Source organism: Tyto alba, unplaced genomic scaffold (assembly GCF_018691265.1).
Source record: "Tyto alba isolate M040663 unplaced genomic scaffold, T.alba_DEE_v4.0 Super-Scaffold_8, whole genome shotgun sequence".
Lineage (NCBI taxonomy): Eukaryota > Metazoa > Chordata > Aves > Strigiformes > Tytonidae > Tyto > Tyto alba.
Genome location: NW_024881329.1, coordinates 14633384 through 14654232, shown reverse-complemented (window position 1 = coordinate 14654232; position 20849 = coordinate 14633384). Strand labels below are relative to the sequence as shown.

Genomic DNA, 20849 nt, shown 5'->3' with positions numbered 1-20849 from the left:
ACATTTTCAATCTTATACCTGTAATGTTTGTGTTTTCCTTTTAGGAAGCAAAAGAAAACCAAAGCAAAAGACATATTTATATATGCAGCTCATCCCCCTGTATGTTTCGTGCAGAGAATGTACTGGATTTATTGATATCCACTACCAAATAGTCCATTTCAATTTCAGAACCTTAATAAAAGAAAACAGAACTGACATACAGATAAAATGTATGTCTTTTTAATAAATTCTCACAATGCTATAATAACGTTACTCAAAAAGAAATAAAATAAAGGTAAACAGCACAATTTCTATTAACTTCTTCTGCTTTTCTGAGTTAGTTCTGTTAATTTGCGAGGCAAAAGCAGTAATGCTAGCCTCCTCTAGAAGAACGAACATCTGTCAGCAGGATGAGTTCTCCTTGCAGCAGGCAGCTCTGGCGGGAGCGGGTTAGGTAACCTGCCCAAGGCAGGCTGTCAGCCCCAGTATCCAGACACACCCATTTATGGAACATTCTTGCTGGCCAGAGTAACTTCAGATGTAAGAGAAGGTCACAATACAGCAAAACTGAATCTGGTTACCCATGCCCTTCCATGGGGATGAGGTCAGGGGTTTTTTCATGATAAAATCCTAAAAATTGGTTCTTAAGTCAGCAACAGAGTCAAAACCAATGAGAATTAAGTCTTTTCAAGAATATCCTATTTCAATACATCCTCTTATTTCAAAGGGTGGGAAATCACGATAAATTTTCTGGATGGTTTAGGATGATACAAATGAAAGCCATTTGCTACACTTCTTCATTTCTGTTTCCTCTGTCTTCAGATCCTCTTTCCAATATATGCCTGCTCTATTACCTGCTCTATTATTTTATAATGATTTATGCTTTTTTTTTTTTTTTTTCCAAATAGGAACTTGAAGCCTGTGCTATGCTTAGCAACATATTAAACTACATTTCACTAAAAGAAATGTAGGACCGTTATCCCTGGATAAATTACATTGATGTAAATTGGTGACCTTAAATCTATTGAAAGTACATTGATCTTACTTTCAGCTTCCTAAGTACTGTTTCATATTATGGTTTCAATATTAGAAATTCTGGAATTTTGTAATATAAATTGTGATGTTTTCATAACAAGTGAGACATCAAATTCACCCACCTAGATGCTCAGTGATCCATAGGCATACAAAAACTAATTATTACTTACTTTCTATTGGTAAGCCCTGGGCTTTGCGTCGGATTCTGTTCCGCCCATATCAAAGAGTAAGATAAGGTGTAAATCCAACAAAAAGGAGAGCATTTGTGAGAAAAAATTAAGTGCACAATTCAGAATTATGTTTTGGGGGGTGGTGGCATTTAGAATGTATTTAGTATTTGTTGGAGCTTAGGGGCACTATCCTTTTAAAAAGGAGAATATGTCAACAGCTTGAGAGGCTGAGATGTCTGGTTAAAAAAGAATACTGTACTTAGACTATTCTTACCTGCCAAAGAATTACAAGATAGCTTGGGAGGATAAGGAAATACAATCAAGAGAGACATTAACTAAATTATACACAAAGGAAGACAAGTGAAAAGACAGAAGTTATTTAAGATTATATAAATCTTAAAATAGAAAAGTTTGAGGTTAACTTTGACCCAGCATATGAGAAGAACTCTGGAAGAATTTTTAGCCTGTTTAGACACAGACAGAGTAGCCCTTACTGTCTGTGAAACAAATAGACTGGAGATACATGAAGTGCTAGTCTGCAAAACCAGAGTTTGAGTTATACAGAAAGAACAGGACAAACCCTGGTAGAAGAAACATCAAAGCAGGACTTCTTACTAGAATTCTTAGCTTTTAGTTTCTGCCAACAGTTCTGTACTCTGGGATTCTTTGGGGCAAAATATAAGGTAGCAATATTATTGTTTCCTGATGTATTTATTTTCTATTCAGGTTACTCATTTGTTTGATAATGGAGGGACTGTCTTCTTTGCTATTTTCATGGCAATTTGGGGTAAGTACATTTTTAATTCTTTTGTATTTTTAGTTCATCTGACCCTTGTACATGATTACTGGGTAAGGGGAGATTATAGGTTTTGATAAAATTTAAAGAAGGATTATGATTTTGTCACATAAACTTTTTTTTCCTGTTTTTATCAACTTCAATTTCTGTGCTAGTAGTGGGTGAAAATACCTTTTATCATAGATTCATAGAATGGTTTGGGTTGGAAGGGACCTTAAAGATCACCCAGTCCCAATCCCCTGTTACAGGCAGGGACACCTTCTACCAGACCAGGTTGCTCCAAGCCCCGTCCAACCTGGCCTTGAACCCTTCCAGGGAGGGGGCAGCCACAGCTGCTCTGGGCACCCTGTGCCAGTGCCTCACCACCCTCACAATAAAGAATTTCTTTCTTATGTCTAATCTAAATCTACTTTCTTTCACTTTAAAGACATTACCCCTCGTCCTATCCCTACATCCCCTGCTAAAGAGTCCCTCCCCATCTTTTCTGTCTCCCCCTTTAAGCCCTGGGAGGCCGCTCTAAGGTCTCCCCAGAGCCTTCTCTTCTCCAGGCTGAACCCCCCCAACTCTCTCAGCCTGGCCTCACAGGGGAGCTGCTCCATCCCCCTGATCACCTTCACACCAACTCTGGACCCCCTCGAGCAGGTCTGTGTCCTGCTGATGTTGGGGGCCCCAGGTCTGGACCCAGCACTGCGGGTGGGATCTCACCAGAGCGGAGCAGAGGGGGAGAATCCCCTCCCTGTACCTGCTGGCCACACTTCTCTTGAGGCAGCCCAGGACACAGTTGGCTTTCTGGGCTGTGAGTGCACGTTGCTGGCTCATAGACGGTTTTCCATCCACCAACACCCCCATGTCTTTCTCCTCCAGACTGCTCTCAATCCACTCCTCACCCAGTCTGTAGTTGTGCTTGGGATTGCCCTGACTCATGTGCAGGACCTTGCACTTGGCCTTGTTGAACTTTGTCGTTTGCACAGGCCCACCTCTCCAGCCTGTCCAGGTCCCTCTGGATGGCATCCCTTCCCTCCAGCATGTCAGCCACACCACACAGCTTAGTTGTTCATGTTAATGACTCTTTAGCATCTTAAATGTCGTTAAGCCTGATTTTTATATCATGCAGGCAGAAGTCTTTTTAGAGGCAAACATGTAGGTTAATTTACTGATCTGGGGTCAATATAAAAATCAAGTCTTGTATAGAATTCTTACAGAAGAAATTAGAATGGTTTTGTGGGATCTAATTAGAGTGAAGTATAAGAATTTTATGTTAAGTGCTTACTGCAATTTAACTGTTTATATTCAAATTATCAGTCTGAGTAGCTCATGTTCACTCTGACATCAGATACATCATGTAGTGGGGCACAAAGCCAATCAGGGTGATATCCACAGAGGCCCCTGTTGAACAGGAGTTACTAGAACAGTTTTCCCCTCTTAGCAGGTCAGTGTAATAGTGCCATACAAGACCAATGTAATGGTTCCAGCATGAAATGCTTGATGGAATTAGCTTTCACTGAAGCTAATAGTATTTTGCTGCTGGAAAGTAGGGAAGTCTGGTATTAGGACAAGAGATAATTAATTTTACCAGTGTAAATGTTTGTCTACGTAAACCCTGAGAAACTAACACCAGTTCACATACATACAACTGTCTGAATTCAAGCCAGAGTTTTTCATTTTTAAATAGAATCAAATGGCACACAACAGCTTTATTTATGTAATATGTATGAATAAGCATAATGATTCAAACTTAAAGTGAAGGATGAACAAATGTCACAAATTTTGGAGGCTGGCCCGGTAAAATCGGAAAACAATATACAAACAACAGTAAAACGTCAAAGAGGTGCATAGGCAACATAAGAACATGCACATACATACAAAGATCATCATTAGATTGTTAAAAATTAACACAATATTAATATAACTGAAGGGCACGCTTTGAGTGCTTGCCTCAGTGATATTTCTTCATTCGCTCCTAATTTTGATGTTATAGCCTTGCAATTACGAATGATTAGTTTCATAAATTCCTTAAATACATTACACTTGGTTATATGGTTACCAGTGTAGACAGTGCTGGTAGTTTCTTAGCATCTCTTCACCTCTATCTTCGAGTTCTCCTTCAAGAGAGCTCTTTCGATTTGCAGCTGCAGCCAAGGTTCAAGTGTAAGAAGTAATTTTGCTTATGTGGTATTGCTTTACCATTATCAGGAGAGATGGCATAATATATTCTAAGAAAGATGAAAGCTGAACATTGTATTTTTCTTAATTTCAGTAGCAGTGATACTCTCACCTAATACAGGTGAATGTTTCTCCGATTTTCAGTCTGTTATCCAACACATGGGAAATCAGGTTCTGGGTTTGATGGGAAGCATTATGTTTTCCTGACTGACCCCCGTAGTAATGGCAACACTGCATGCATGCACTCAATTCTTCAATCTTTTAACTTTGATGTAAATACCCATTTTACTCATCTGCAGTGTGACTGCCAGTGTTTCTGTCTCTCGTGTGAGCATACTTGTAATTTACTCACATAGGTACTCGTTGAAACATTCACACCCAGCTAGTGAGATAACTACATCAGCATGATCCACAGTCTCCACAGTAAATAATGCATTTTAACAGAGTGATAATAATAAGCATGTATCCCATGTGAGTAGTTATTTTCTCTGTGCTTTATTTTGTTTATTCTATGCCTTTACAGCTATGTATTTCTTCATTCTTTCTATTTAGACCTTTCTGATTATTGCAAACAGATAAACTCTGCAATTATTTGCATTATACTGCCATAACTGTACTCTTTATCTGGACAAAACAGGAGGATGCTTTTTAGGATGTCTATATACATGGCAGAGATAATTCCTTTCCTGTCATGTCATAAATATTTCTTGTTTATAACCTACACCAAAACCTTTTACATCATTTCTACAGATCTAGCCTGCAATGCAAACAACATAGATCGGTTTGACAGAGGAATAGAAGCTTGTCTTCTTTTTTTTTCCTTCAATAATGATTTTAACTCTGTGTCATCATAGTCAAAAGTTAAATGTAGTCCGTGTTACTCAGTAGTTCCATTATCGCCAGCAAACTTCAACCTCTGAGTAATCCAAGTAAATCTAATTCTTTTTGTCATATTCACTGAGGAAAGTACAAATACAGAGTGGGAAAAATAATGCCCTGAGTCATTTATCAGATAAGAATTATATCTGGGCAGAAGAGTTTCACCTCAAGGTAGTTAAACTTCAGATTTATTTGTATTGATGCATAAAATATCATTACAACCTGGTTCAAAATTTTCTCTGTTACAATGTCTGCATTCTTGACAAAAGTTAGCCAAGGCAGAATTTTACCTGGGTGCTATCTCTCTATATTATTCCTAAGAAACCAACTATAATGTCCTTCCAGGAAAACCGTAAATTGATAATTTAATTACAAAGTAGAAGAGTAATGCTCTGCTACTGGGCCCTGCCTGTTGTGTATCAATGTACCTTGTGATTTTCCCCTTGCTTTCAGAAACAGTTTGCACAGTAATGGCTGTAAGATAACAGATGCCAGGTCATTTTGGAAAAAAATGAAACCTTACAGATAACACGTGAGAACATAATCTGAAGCAAACATTATGGTGAAGAGTGGGACAGTGACATGTCAGCCATAGGAATGCCATCAGATGGACACTCTGTGTTGTCTTTCTCTGCGTTGTCTGCTGTGCTGGTTTTGTCATCTGACACACATCCAGAACTCATATGGTATGGTCCAAGTGAGCTGTCTAAGTGGAGAACTGAAAGGATAATGTAATTATTTTTTATATATTGCTTGAAAGATTCTTACCCCCATACACTGGGTACCTCACAGTTTAGTTCAGCAGTCTGTCACAGCACAATCCAGTTAACCTCATTTTTTTTTTTTTCCTGGGGGAGCAAAAGATGAAGGCCCTGATTTATGATCTTCTGAGGATAACACATGTCCTCCTGGTAACGCCTGTTCAGGACTGCATGGGTGGCCAACTTTCAAAGCTAGTTCCTAATCTGATGTTCTGGCAGCTTTCAGCTCTTGCATTTCAGCCAGAAAAGGCGTATTGCCAGGGGTTTGTTTTGATTTGATTTTATATGACAAAAAAGTGTGTTTAGCCTCTCAGTGTTCGGTTAAACATTTAAAAATAAAGTCCGGGAACATGATACAAATGTTTGGAGAATGTGTGATTATACTTTAATACAAGTTTATACATATTCATGGAGAAGACAAAAGCAACCTTCTTTTTAAACCTCTTAAAAATATTTTTACTCCTAAAAACAGATATAGCTTCATCCTGCATCCTGTAATTGAAGTTGGATGAGTAAGGAGTCTAATCTTTCTCAGTTAACCAAAGTTTAGGAGAGCTTTTGAGCTATAGTTCTGAACTCACACTCAATTCTTCAAACAGGTTCACTGATACTAGGTATAATATTTCCTCATATTTCAGAGGTTAAAAAAGTAACTTGTAAGGAGGAGACTTAGAGTATAAGGGGAATATTGGATAAGCTTAAATTTAAAAATAATAAAGTACTGTCGGTTGAAAACTAGTTTGACTAGAATCGATGATATAATTCCTGATAATTCAATAAGACCAGACTAAGCAACTCTATGCAGAAAGAAAAAATGTCCATAAGACACTTGTGCAGTTCCTTACCTGGGTCATTCCTTGTATCGTCATAAAGCCGTCTGTGGGAAAATGACTCAGACCTTTTCTTAATGCATATAAAATACCCAATCAGACCAATTAATATAGATCCCAAAATGGCTCCTACAATGGCACCAACTATTACTCCTCTTCTGTTGGTTTTGTCTAGGAGAGACAGAAAGAAGAGACAGTTGAATGACAACAATAAATCTGTAAGATCAGATACTTCACTCTTGCTTTATAGCAGTTGAGGGCTTTGGGAATGAGACTTTTCACCAAAGATCTGAAACATTTTGCAGAATGTGACTTAAACCAGCCTCCTTGCAGAAACTCTCTGCCTCTGTAAAAGAAAGCAGACATCTCCATCCTTGACTTTCAAGGAAATAACTGAGGTTTAAAACAAAAGAAGGCTAAATGAGTTTTTAGTCAAAAAGGGCTCCAGGTTTAATTACAGAAACAACCTCTATTCTTTTATTTAAATAAAGAAACAATCACTCTTTGAATGCAATTATTTTTAAGTGTTTAAATCAACAGTTAAAATTGTAGCCTCTGAATTTCAGTTGATGACGTTTTAGACTAATGGTGTTTGAGTATGCAAGGTGAGCAATCCAGTAATTTTTTTTTTTTTGCACCTGTTCAGTTAGCAGAATAACTACATTCCTCCAAGGTTTTCCTCAGATCTCATAAAACTTTTCTTCAAGGTGTTGTGTTTTTCTTGGAACTGAACTTGCTCTCCTACCCGCTTTCCTTTTCAGTCATGTTATCTAAAAATCAGGTACATGGTAATTATTATAACTGTGATAGAAAGCATGAAAGTCTGATGCTCCTTCAGTTCTTAGTACAAACTGTACTCTACTGGATTTGATGGATAAGCCTTTCAGCCCTGTGTTAAAAGCTTGAAAGCTAATTAATGGCAAAAAATTAGTGTCTTCTAATCTTTCCTTTTCTTTTCTGACGACCTGATTCAGAGCAGCAGGATAGAAAAGTGCCATGACAGTTTTATGCTCCCTTGTTTTCCCACGCATACTCAACTTGGTAATTAAATGCACAATGAGTAATTCCTTTGGAACTATTTATGAGAAGTCATCTTTGTTCACAAAAGTTTCTGAACTTAAGTAAGTTGATGTGTTACACATTCTAAATGTTATTTCTACACATCTGCTTTATAGGTCCACTCCAGTGTGAATGGGAAGTACCTGTCATTAGGTTCCCCCACTCTTGGAAGTGTTAAACAAACAAGTAAACAACAAATAATTTTTAAACATACTTTTTATTTTGGATGAGTTTTAGTTTTAGTCTGTACTAGGTCACCTCTTAATTCATATTTCTTATGAAGCCTCCTGTTCAATGGCAAAAGGTTTGATTTCAGCATTATAATTTTATTAATCCAGTTGGAATTTAGTTGGATACTTACATTCATTGGGATCTTGTGAATTAGATGGTGCAGTAGAAAGGTTGCTAAAATGATGTTTCTGCTCTGTCTGCTGAATGGGGTTGAAGTTTGTTGTAGGACTGTCCTGCTTCACTGTGGTTGATGTCGGAGTGATACTGGTGGGGAACAGCACGGTGAGGTTAATGGAAGCATTAGTGCTGGGTCGTGCCTCAGCCAAAGTGGTACTGTAGGTGACTGCGGAGTTATTTGATGTCACTGTGGAAGTAGGAATAGCTGCAGCACTTTTGTTCATTGCAGACAAGTCAAGCATTGTTGTAAACATCTCTAAAGATGTTGGGATTGCGTTGAAGTTTGTGGCAGAATTATTTACTCCATCTTTTGATACTATAGTGACATTTGAAGGTAAAGTGGTGCCATCAGTGGACCTTGGGGCTATGCTGTTCGGCCAACTGCTCATCTTGGTTCTCTTTGTCACAATTTCTTTGGCTTTGGCACTTGGTGCAGCATGACTGAGAGTAAAAGGATTTGTGGAGGTAGTCACAGACAGAACAAGTCTCTGTGAAGTTGGTTGTACTGTAGACTGGTTGTGATCTTCAACTGACTCATTATTTTTTTCACCTGCTATTTTGCCCTCAGTATTGCTTTTGTTCCATTGCAGCCTAACAAGCAGAAAAATTAAAATCATTCCACAGGGGGGTTGCATTGTGTTGACTTGAAAGTTGGTTTTGTTATATACAGAACCTGTAAGAAATTCCATTTTTTCTATTATTTTATTTTGCAAAATAAAACTACTCAGTTAAGATGCAAAGAAGCTGGTAAAAACAGTGAATGTTATCCTAGAGAAATCTCACCAGCACACCACGTGTCAATGCTGAGAACTTTACGGCCCTGAGTGTTAATGACCTAAAGAATGACCTAAAATAGTATTGCTGATCAACAAAAACTTTTTGCACAAGAAAATTCCATGGTTCTGTAAACAGGAGTCATACTCAGGGGAATAATTCAAAACCACTTTGGTATAGTATGAGGTAATGATACATATTTGGATGGCATGCTTGAGGCAGTGTTTTCTGGGCAGGCAGCAACTCCAAGCTCATGCTAAATAGTTATGCTCCATTGCAAAGAAATATAATAGTTACAATTATCCCTGAAAGTTTATGGATAATGCTTTGTGACCCAGAGCAGTAAATGTCATATGAATGCTGCCAAGGGCAAATTGAAAACTAAATCAGTCCAGGGGTTATGGATGATGCTGAATTTGTATGGAAACTTTTTCTCCTATAGGAAACTGGAAGCTGTATATTACTCATTAATTTTCCAAATGTTAGATTGAGAAGGATGAGAAAAACTCATTGTGAAATCACATGATTGTAGCAGCTATAATGTTCAGAATATCTGTGGCGTTTTGGTGAGCAGTGTGTGTTTTTCCTACATATGAGACAGTTTGAGATCATGCAGTTTTTAATATCCACATGTAACCTCTTATGTGACAGCATAATAAAAAGTATAATATGTTACATCTTCAGCATAGCTAATTAATTAGGTGTTCATGCATGTGGGAACTTACTATCTGAAGAAAGGAGATACACACCTGGAAAAAAGTAACTACTTCTTTCATATTCAGCCTCCCCTCCTACTGTATTATGCTTTTTCCCATGGGTGTTTTGTTTGGGTTTTTTGGGGGGGATTAGGGGATGAGGGCTGTTTTTGTTCTTTTGTTTGGGTTGTTTGTGAGTTTCTTTCATTTAATTGTGCATTTTCCCCAGGCTAGCTTCTTTTAATGTAACATCATCAGAGCCATGGGAAGTGCATGTACAGTAACAGAACAGATCAGTGGGTAGATGACAATTAAATATCATGTCAAAGTATGTCATTTTGGCTTTATTCTTATTTCTATTGTGGTTACGAGGTGCTACAGTTACCTTGAAATGCATGTGTATTTATAAAGTGCCATTTAATCTGCTTTTTAACATATGTTCCATTTCTCCACATTGCTTATTTCCCAAGTTAGAGTCAGTTATATGGTAGGAAGGACCTATGCTTGGGAAACATTTGTAACTTATTTAGTGAAAAATAAGAGAGAATTTCTGCTTGAGTGTCAGGCAAACTTAGGATAACCACTTTGACCTCAAGCAAGGAACTTAAAGAAAACCCCTTTAGAGTACATTTATCAGCTCCAATTATGTTTACAGTTTGAGTGATAGTCTTTCAGGTGACTATGAAATGCTGTGCAATCTGAATATTAAATTTTGATTTGTTAGGACCAATAACGACAAAACAGTGAAGAAATAAGCATGTTGTATTTTACAGATTTCTCAAACACATGCTTTCATTTTAACAATATTATTGGTTTAATTCAGTGGCATGGTCTTTCCTTCCTTGTATTAATAGTCATATTAGTGAACAAGGTGGGTTTGGTCACACTGCTCATTATCCCTTCACTATAACGAAACTACATGGGGAAATTATGCTCAGTTCACTTTAACTGTAATTTTAATTTACAGAGCAGTGTGCAAAGGAGTTAGTGTCCTTGCTGAACAAATTCTTTGTCATTTTTTCTGATTGGCTTACTTATATAATCTTCTTCATGGGGGACCATAGAAAAGAAAGCTCCTTGCTTTGAAAATTGTGTACTGTAGTTCTCAGGCTGTAATGAATTGCTTCCTGGAAATGCTTTCATGTGTATTAATTAACTCTTCTTTTTCTAGTGCAACATTAATGTTCATACAGTTTAGAAAAACACTGAAGTTCTTCAAAGATACTTGTTGCCTTTACAGCTTAGTGTGCAAATAGTGCTGTTGCAGTAAACCAGCAGTGCTATAAATTAGCTAAATTTACAGAAGAGCCCAAACCTTAAATTACCTTGTCAAGTAAGTGTTTAAGAAGCTATGAACAGATTATTAATGAAAAAAATATACTCATTTTTTGATGCACTGGTATTCATGTTACTCAGTACAAGCTCAGTGGAAATCAGTGCAGGAGGCGTAGCCTGAAATAAGTAGAAATGACATAGATATGGGATTAAACTTCAGTTCAGTTACCTAGATTAGCTCTACCCTTTCCTGGCATGAAAAATTATGTGTTTACATAGGGTGGTCACCACCATGGTTTTTACACTCTGCATTTGTTTCTGTGCTGCTAGAGCCAAATTTCACCTGAGACCTAAGACATCTCGGTAAAAAAAACAAAGCCAGCTCCAAAAAGGGAAAGGCTAAAATTTCTGCTCTGGTGCATGGCTTTATGAAAAGATGCATAGTGGCTCTTATTCGAGGAATTCACCAAGAGTGAATGCAGTTTCTCATACAAATGGCCCTCCAGTGTGAACTTGAGTATGCACTGATTGTATCCATAGTGGAAAATGTGTAGCCCAGTTGCAAGAGACCTATAGAAGTGCTGAGGACTTGATACCCACTCTTCGCATGTTTCTGGAGGGGTTTACTCTGAAATTACCACAATCTCTTCCCTTTGACTGAGCACCCTGTAGGAGCTGGCCTACGTTAGGCTATTTCTGGAGCACATTCCTTAGTTTACTGACAGGAGTGCCCAGTGGTGTAAGCCAAAGGGCAACAAGTGGAGGTGATCAGGGGACTTGAAAAGCACACTCCTGATGTGGATTATAATGCTAACCTAGGTACAGCCAGGCTGAGGAGGTGGCTGTTCTATATCGTACAGACTTCTCTGTTTTAATTGAACTCAATTGAAAAAAGGCTACGAGAATCCTTGTCACTCAGTTATTAGTAAAGATTAAAGCTGCTTTACAGGAGAAAGTATTCAATATGAAGCTACTAGAATACATACATGTACATATGCACACCTACACTGTGGGTGAAGCCCTGGTCCCATTCAGAGCAACCTCCCCCGGGTCTGTGGACTTCACCATGAAGGTTGCACTGATACTGCCTCTGGCTTTATGTTTTCCTTAAACTGCTCAGATTTGCACTGAATATTTCTGCAACACAATAAAAAATGTCCTGATAAATTATTATATGCTAATTTTCATATAGATGTGTATCCAGTGGTATATTAAGTATTTTAAGATGTATTTTTGGCATGATAAAGTAACTGCAATATGTATTTTCTGAACACAACCCAGCACCTGCCAATGATGGGAATAATGTCTGCAAAACCCCTGCAACTGTCAAGAAAATAATCATGTCAACTTCTTCATATGGGTCAATAATACAATCTTCGGAACTGTAAATTCAAAGGATCAAGATTCTTTTGCATGCCAGTAAATTGAGCCTTGCACCATTTCCCTCCCTTACAGTAGTAATTAAAAAGTACTTTAATTTGCGTAGTAACCAGTGACACGATTAGCTAATTACTAATGGAACTTTTGTTTCTTGTGGTCTGGAGTAACACACTCATATTTGCAGAGTTTTCACACATGCTTTTTAAGCCTCATAAAGCAGATTATTTTTACCTTTACATCAGTGATCCAAAAACAGGTGAAACAAATATAGAGCAAGTTATATAGAGAATTTATCTTATAGAATTCCAAAAGAAATAATAGCAAATGATGGTACCAGAAATGTATTGGAGTTTTGCTCCCATGGTTCTTTGCTCTAAAATTCGTATTGCTGTCCAAGGATGAGAAACTTCTAAATTTAATGAGCAATGAATATTAAGTTTTCAAGCTTAAAAGTATTTTAATTTTTGTACTGGGGATAGAATTTGTAAGTTTTTATGAATTATAAAGAGCAAGATAAATATGAATTGTATTCTACAATTAATTTAATTTTTCCCCTCTGTTACTAGCTAGCAACCTGACAAGTGTAAGTGCACTGTCTGAGCTTCCTAAGTGTGTATTTCCTGCCCATTTTCCATATAACTAAACTCAGCAGAAGCAATGACAAGGTAGTAATACCTTCCTTTACAGAAATTTAGTGTAAAGGAGCATACATAGAATACTTCCTTTCACCACCTTCACTCCACCAGCATTTGAAATTGGCTGTGAAGTGAGTCTGAAAGAAATTCTATACTTGCTTGATAAGGACCATAAATACACACTAAAGAAAAGTATGAATTTGAGTCAAATACTGTTGTTGTTTATGGTTGCTATTTCCCTGCCTTAATGTTTGAATCACAAAATGTTTATTTTTTTCTATTATTTTCTCAGAAATACACTCTAAGTAGAATTTGTCTACAACAGCACTGATTGCCTTCCCAAGTACTATATAAAAAGAACACAGTGATTATTAATCAGATCCACCGATAAGCATAAAAAAATGCGTCAGACTTACCTTTGAGCTCTACAAAATATTCAAGAACCTGTTGAAATACCACTGTGGCCCAGAGTGCAATTAGTCTGGGGGGAAGAGGGAAGCGCAGGGATGATAAACGTGGCAGCGTGACAGCGGTCAGGGACACGCCGGGCGGGCGAGGTGAGGTGGGGTGAGGTGGGGTGAGGTGGGGTGGGGCCCCCCTGTGCTGCACCCCGGCCCGTCTGCAAAGCAGCCTGCCCTGCTCCACTGCTGTCGTGACCGAGCTCTGTCATTACAGAGTCCACAGAAATTGCAGTATTTATGGTGAAGTGGGTAGGCAGGGCTGATTGCTTAATCCTTTGAAAGTCTTCGAACTGGTATTTCAGAAGGGTGACTGTTTTCTGTAAACTGTAGAAACTATTGTTCCATGTACTATGCAACTATTAATTTAACAAGAGATAGCTTCTTATTATCGCAGAGCTTCCTACGGTACACTTAGTGAGATGAAAATTGGAAAAGGCATGTCTTCTACAAAATAAAGCAGCAAAATGAGTTCTATTAAGAAAAACATGCTGCTAGAAATGGGTCTGATCCTATACAAATATGTTCACAGTTACAATAGTTTAAAATAACAATCTAAATTTCTGAATTTATCAGATGTCATTGATTTTTACTTTGGAATACATAACCAGACAGGGATCTGAATGTTACAACTCTTACTCCTCGCTTTAGGTTTTATATAAAGAATACTGGATTAAAGTAAGAATGAGGTAATCATGCATCTCTTATACAACTTTATATGCTTATCTAGTCAACCCACAATTTTTTTAATTCTTTAATTCTTCATGTATTCTAGGCTGGTATGTGGTGAAGAGCAAGTCAGAAATGTTTTAGTATTGTGTGACTGTTTTGAGTAGAATGAATAATGTCTTTTTCCACTTCAAATTTTTAAGGAATCAAGTGCAAGTATTATTTCATAACTTATCCTTGTAATAAGTGTTGAGGATATGGGATATACAGGAAGTGTTTATATGGGAGAAAATAGTGGTGTTTTCTTCAAAATACTATAGTGGACAAGTGGAAGGTTTTCTGTGAAATGGATCTAGTTCTACCCTCTCTAATATCTCTTTTGGAGGAAGTAAATTATTTGTGTGGCATGAGGTGGGGTTTTCTGTGAGAGGAGGGAAGACACTCTGGTACTGTGGGTTAGGTTTTCTTTGGAATCTAGCATTCCCTGCAGTGTGCATCAACAAGCTCTCAACTTGTATTTATTGCTGTATCTGGATGGACATGCAACAAACAGATTGACCATGAGATACGAAAACAAGCACCACAGATTTGTGTTCAAATTTGTGTCTTATGCAGCATTAGCCAAATGACAAGTGAAATACTAGGGTCAACAGTATACTTCATACTAGCTTGCACACATCGTAGTGCTGAGAAGCCTTTCTGATACTTGATTAAAAAGACAGGTTATTTGAATATATTATTTGAAACTAGCAAGATTTTAAATGTATAGGCTGCAATTCTGTTAAAGTGTATCTGTTACAGTGGTATGAAAGTCATACCCCTGTAGTGCTGCTCTGGGCTTCAGCAGTGGGCTGGGGAAGCTGCGCTTGCTCGCTCTCTGTTTGTTAGCAGTTTAATTCATCTGTTAGGAAAAGTAAAAACTGTCTACCTGAGTGACATAATGATTAGTGGAAGATGCTCTGTTTGTGACTCAGTTCTTGGCTAAGTGTCGCACACGTGCAGTGTGGTGCTAGGATGCTGGTCCTGAGTGCTGGCCCACTGTTCCTGGAAGGCAGAACCTCCAGCAGTGAGCCCAAGTGTGAACAGATTTAGAGCTGTGGCTGTATGGAGGGAAGGTGGTTCAGAGGACTCCAGGAGTGGGAGATGAGACTAAGCTGTCATTCAGCTGTAGCCTGTATTTCTTAAGCGGCTGTTTCAGTTCCAAAGACTGTGTCTAGGTAGTAAGTGTGGTAGCAAATCTATAGGACTGTTCTTATTGCATAACTTTGCTGTAAAGGAGTTTGAATAAAATTGAAGTAATTGAGCAGAGTATTCAGAAGTGGCCTGGCAGGCCATGGCCAAACTGCAGAGAGGCAGTGGAGTCAGTCCCCTAGCTTCTTACTGAAAATCCTTTTTGAAGTAATTTTGCAGGGAATAAACACACCATTCATTTTGTCGCAGTGACTCTAAATATTCAGAAGAGATGTGCTCACATAATAGTCTTGGGTTCTTGGTTTTATTTGGGTTTCTTTCTTTCTCTGCTCTATTCTTTCCTTCCGTAGCATTTAACAGCAGCCGTTCATAATTTCTTCTTCTTGACAATGTCAAACTTTTGTTTTACTTAAGATTGTGTCATCATACAACCAATATTTCCTGTCTGTCTTAACCATCAAACATCACCCTACTTGTCTTCTGAAATATTAAGAACTGTGTAAAGCACATACCTAGAGATTTTATTTCCTCATCAGTGCGAGTACTGGCAGTGTAAGGACAATAAATATAACTTAAGGAAGAGTTGAAAGAAACTTTCGGAAGTGTACAGCAGACAGAACTAAAAACTGTACTGCAGAGCACTGAATAACAAATCCCTAAATGAGTGGGTCTGTACCAAAATGCTGGACAAAAAAAGGAAGTACATGATATATTACAGGATTAAAATTCAGAATGGCAATTGGAGCTATAAAATGAGAAGCAATGTGCCTGGGGAGAAGCAGGGGAGTCACCAGATAGTGTTTTGTGTAGGAAACCGGAGGCTTCTGTGTGACCCTCTAAACTGTAGATTAACCAGAACTGTTGAGCAGCGGGATCAGGCAGGAAGAAACTCTGCCAGGTCAAAGCAGTGTTACATCAGTGTTCTCCTCTTGATGTTCAAATGGTTGGATTAGTCATCTATTGTGTGTGTTGTTTTTCTAGAGAAGTAATTGATAAAAGTTAAGACTTAGCATTTTCAGAGCTGGGAGGTCAGAGTAAGAGATGAGTCAGTCAGAAGTGCCTAGCAACTAGGACTGGAGAGTCTTGATTACATGGAGAGCAGTCGGTGATGGGTGGTGTTAGCAGTGTGATAGGGCAAAATAAGGGCAAGCCAGGAAGGATCCGTGATTTCTGTAGAACTGGACAAATACTTTAATTTCAAAATTCTGATGTTTTTTCACTCTCATTTAGACCATAAGTTTACACCACAAGAGAAGTTTTTTGAATTTTTTTTTTTCCAACATATTTTTTTTTTTATATATGCTTCTGGCTTTAAACACTATGTTCTCAGTAGCCTTGCAGCACAGCACAATTAACATGAATCAATTAGCATGAATTCTGTTCTACTGTGTGAAAAAGAGTATTGCAGCACTTCTTAATACTGCAGGTCAGTCTGGCAAAGGTGCTTTAGTTGGCAGGTATAGATAGCAATTGGGCCTCACCTGCTTCCTCTAGATGAATGGTTTTCTTAATCATTGCATTATCAAATGCTTCATGTACATAAGTAACATAGAAGACATGATTTATTATTGCTGTTCATATTACACTAGAGCCTGTTACTCATGCTATACCAGAGCCTGAAGACTCTAACTAAGAGACAGATCTCGATTTAAAGAATAAGCAAGTCATACCAAATATTAGGGGACAGACAGAATGAAATAAATAGCACTATCAGATTAGTGTATTTTCAACTGAGGACACAATTTGTCCGCAGTCTGGTATTACTTCTAGACCAAACTGCCTCATTTTATTTCCAAAACTTCAGTGGATATTTGCACACACCAAAATACCTCCCAGTCTAGAAAAGTTGCATGTACTTCAGTAGTCCACCCTTCCTCATTCTTTTCTTCAGTCATCGCACCGGGGAAAAAAAAAAAAAAAAAAAAGCCACAATTTTTTTTATTCAGTTGGTCTGTCTCAGGTGTTTTAAGTCAGTGGGGTTTAAAATACATTATTTTATTCCTGGTAACTGGCCCACTTCCTTAATTTCTATTACCTTTGAGTGTAAGTGAACTATTTCATTTGTGCAATTACAGACTTACCACTTCTGGCACAGGGCTAGTGGATATCTTAGGTTTGCTTTCTAGAGCATCCTGACATGGACAGGAACATTGAACACTGTGTTTTGCAGAATGTGTTGTATTTTTCCTACCTATTGGGCCACATAAGAAAAGTATTGTTTGTTTTGTGTATAACACGGGCTTACCTTGGTCCTGAGTCCTCGCATGTCGGGAAGGGTTTTCTCTTGCAAAGTGATGTCTTCTGTATCATTTCTGAGTCTTGTACAGCACTAGTTGTAATAGTACTTACAATGACTGTGAGAAGAGGTTGTTTCACCCTCAAGTTACTCAAGTACAAACCTTACTGCTGCTTAAATAGAAACACTGCTGTTCTTGTTAGGAGCATCCGAAACATAAATGAAATCTGTGGTGAATAAAAGATCCGTGTTTGGAAAAATAAAAGACTGTACTACCTAGAAATAATACTCAGGGACAAGTTCCTTTCAGCCATCCATTATTTATGGGTAGTGGTATGGTGAACTTCTGCTAGCTTCTAGTCACTGTGCTTTAATATTGTATTTGGATAAATCATATATATGTATGTATAAATGATGATTGCTATATAATACATATATATAAATGCAATAACATGTCAAACATAATACAGAAATATAGAAAAAGGTAGGAATGTGAGACTAACCTATTCAGCTTGAGTTAGAAATCTTTCTGCTGAGCAGCTGGCTTGCCAGAAGGAAGCAAGTTTTCTCACTGCCTATTTGAAATCACTGTTTTCCAAGGAACAGTTGGACAATCCCATGTTCTGTCAGGAATCCCACCAAAACAAGCTATCTTGCCCTCCGAGGCCAACTAAAGTGTTTGGGAAACTTGGAGCTATCTATTGGCCGGAATTATCTTTATAGGACCTTCCAAAAACACTAAGTACATGGAGAATCTGATTATGATCTCACACATAGATTAGAAGTGTTTAAAGAAATATTTTAGTTATGAAGATATGCCAGTATAAAGCTGGTATCGCTGGGAAAGAAGTGAGATGGTCTTGATTTGTACTGAATGAAATGAGATCATAATTTAGCTCTTTATTAATAGATACCATTGTGTATGCATATCCTTGTTTCCTCAAGAAAGTGGCTAATGACAGTTATGTTACATACTGCTGATTTTCTGCATGGCCTTTTTTCTGCATGGCCTTTTTTCTTTCTTTCCCATAATTAAAATGCAGTCGATTTCCACAGCTACAGTGTTTCTAGAGTTTTGGAAAAGACGGAGAGCTGTATTAACATATGACTGGGACCTCATAGACTGGGAAGATGAAGAGGTAAGGCTAAACAGAAGTAAACTTGTAAATCTGGCTATCAGCATGATCTAAAAGTAAGTATCAATACATATTGTATGCCATTACTCTGAATTTGTCATTCAGATCATGTTCGTATTTATAACAGTAGTTGCAGAATAAACAAGTATACTTGAGACTAAAGGATACTTTGCCTTCTGCAACAAGCATTATAATTCCAAATATAATTCTACATTTATTAAAAGTATCCTTTAAAAAATTGAGTAGAAATACTGCCTGTACAGAGGACAGGAGTTTCTACTAATGTCAGCACAGATACCTTTCAATTCTATGGATTCTTGTACTGGAAATTCCTAATCCTGCCTAAAACCAGGGCAAAGACGAGTAAAGGGACAGAAACTAGATTTTATAACCCTCTGACAGGCATAACTTATCCTTTAACATACTGCTATCAGCATCAGCAATAATAAAATGGTTTTATTACTTCATAAGTCGCTAGTGAACATAGCTGTAATTTAACTACACTGGTGATTTAACTGCAGTCTAAGTCAATATGGTTTTATGGTTTTCCATAGATGTGTAGATACAAGCTGGTGGATTTTAATGAATGGTTCCATATCACAAAAAGCACCATCATAACTGGCATTAATTTATAGTTTCTCTGCAGAAATTGATAAGAAAACTAGTATTTAAGTCAGTCATCATGACCCACGATCCTTTTAATACCCTCACATAGTGGGGAAGTTTCTTATGGTTTCTGTTCTTTGTTGGTCTCTGTCACTGTTTCCAAGGATTTTCAAAAGAGAAAATTATTTGGATATTTGAGTTGGAGCATTATAAAAAGAATTTCTGTCAATATAAATTTCCTACATTATAGCACATATATGTCTGATTTTTGATACTTCAGTGAAATAAGTAGTACAACAAATGGAATCTACTCTGTCATTCCAGGAAGAGCTGCGCCCCCAGTTTGAAGCTAAATATTCCCAAGTAGAAAGAGTAAATCCCATCACAGGAAAACCTGAGCCTTTTCAGCCTTTCCCTGATAAGCTCAGTCGACTGATGGTGTCTGTCTCAGGAATATTCTTCATGGTAAATGTTTAATAATACTGGAAATATTGTAGCCTTTAATCTTACTCTGATGTAAATAGTAACGCAAGTCATGAGCGAATTCATTAAGATTAGTGGGTTTACATAATATAGAAGAAACTGTCTCAGTCTTACTGTTATAGATCTCTTTCTTTGAAAAGATGCAATATAGTTATAGTGTAAAAAAACAGTAAGGAAATGTTATATATCATCAATCTAGTATTTTTGTTCTCTCAAAATCTGCTCACCAAAAGAAATCACAATCTTCAAAACACTCGATAATTTACTATTTCAGTGGAAATTATTTCAGATATGATTTATTTTGTTCTAATATATCTATTCATAAATAATTACTTGTAGATTTCACTGGTCCTCACTGCAGTGTTTGCAGTTGTGGTGTATCGTCTGGTAGCCATGGAACAGTTTGCTTCTTTCAAGTGGTATTTCATCAAGAAGTATTGGCAGTTTGCGACATCTGGCACTGGAGTCTGTATCAATTTTATGATCATCATGTCACTCAATGTTGTAAGTCTTCTGTTGCTTTAAAGGAGGGATTGATTTAAAAGAGTAATTTTTACAATGTTAACTGAGTTCACTGTATATCGGATAGATATACGTCTTGCTTATTCGTACAGCAGTTCCTGAAGCTAATATTTCAGGGGGTTTTCCTCATCTAATACTGTTTGTCAATGCTTTCTCTAATGGCTACTTAATTTGTTACTACACATCTTTGCTTACATGACCAAGTCACAGTGGTTACAGAGTACTGCTTTCTACATCTGCATTTTTGTGTTTTACGTTACATTTTACAATACATCTCTAAATGGAACTACATTATTGTCTTGGCTGAGAATTTTCCTCCTGTTTTTTTTTAATTGATAACTTTGAATTCTTCCTGTTCTTATTTAAAATGCAGCTGTGATACCAGTGTTGCATAGTTCTAGAGTCACTGTGATACATGATTCAGTTTAAGCTTTTCCTGTCACGTAACAGCATGGGTTTAATCATTTGCTGTGGTAACACAATGTACATTGGTATAAACTCTATTCATTCAACTGCAATATAATTTATCATTTTTCTATTCCTGTACAGGCACTAACAAGTAAAAAAAGAATAATAGGACAGCAAACAATGTCTTTTCATTCTGTTAAGGAGATTGTGCACTTGCTGCAATAAGAAAGTATTCTTCAAAACAGACTGTCATGTATTTATTTGTTATATGATAATTCTAAGTCATCAAAAGTACATTCAA

General features: G+C 37.4%; 1 protein-coding gene across 3 annotated transcripts in view; it reads left to right on the top strand.

Moving 5' to 3' along the window:
* The window catches only part of ANO3 (anoctamin 3), a 137649-nt gene that overhangs the window by 97725 nt on the left and 19075 nt on the right, over nucleotides 1-20849 (top strand). For 2 of the 3 annotated variants that reach the window (XR_004409131.2, XM_033006936.2), the window contains exons 14-17: nucleotides 1911-1971; nucleotides 18450-18532; nucleotides 19460-19600; nucleotides 19958-20122. Coding sequence is in view for 2 of the 3 variants with exons in the window: in XM_033006936.2 (XP_032862827.2) it covers nucleotides 1911-1971; nucleotides 18450-18532; nucleotides 19460-19600; nucleotides 19958-20122 (450 nt within the window). In the remaining variant the exon portion in view is untranslated. The remainder of the gene's footprint in view (nucleotides 1-1910; nucleotides 1972-18449; nucleotides 18533-19459; nucleotides 19601-19957; nucleotides 20123-20849) is intronic. The other variant, XM_033006938.2, reaches the window with a different exon arrangement.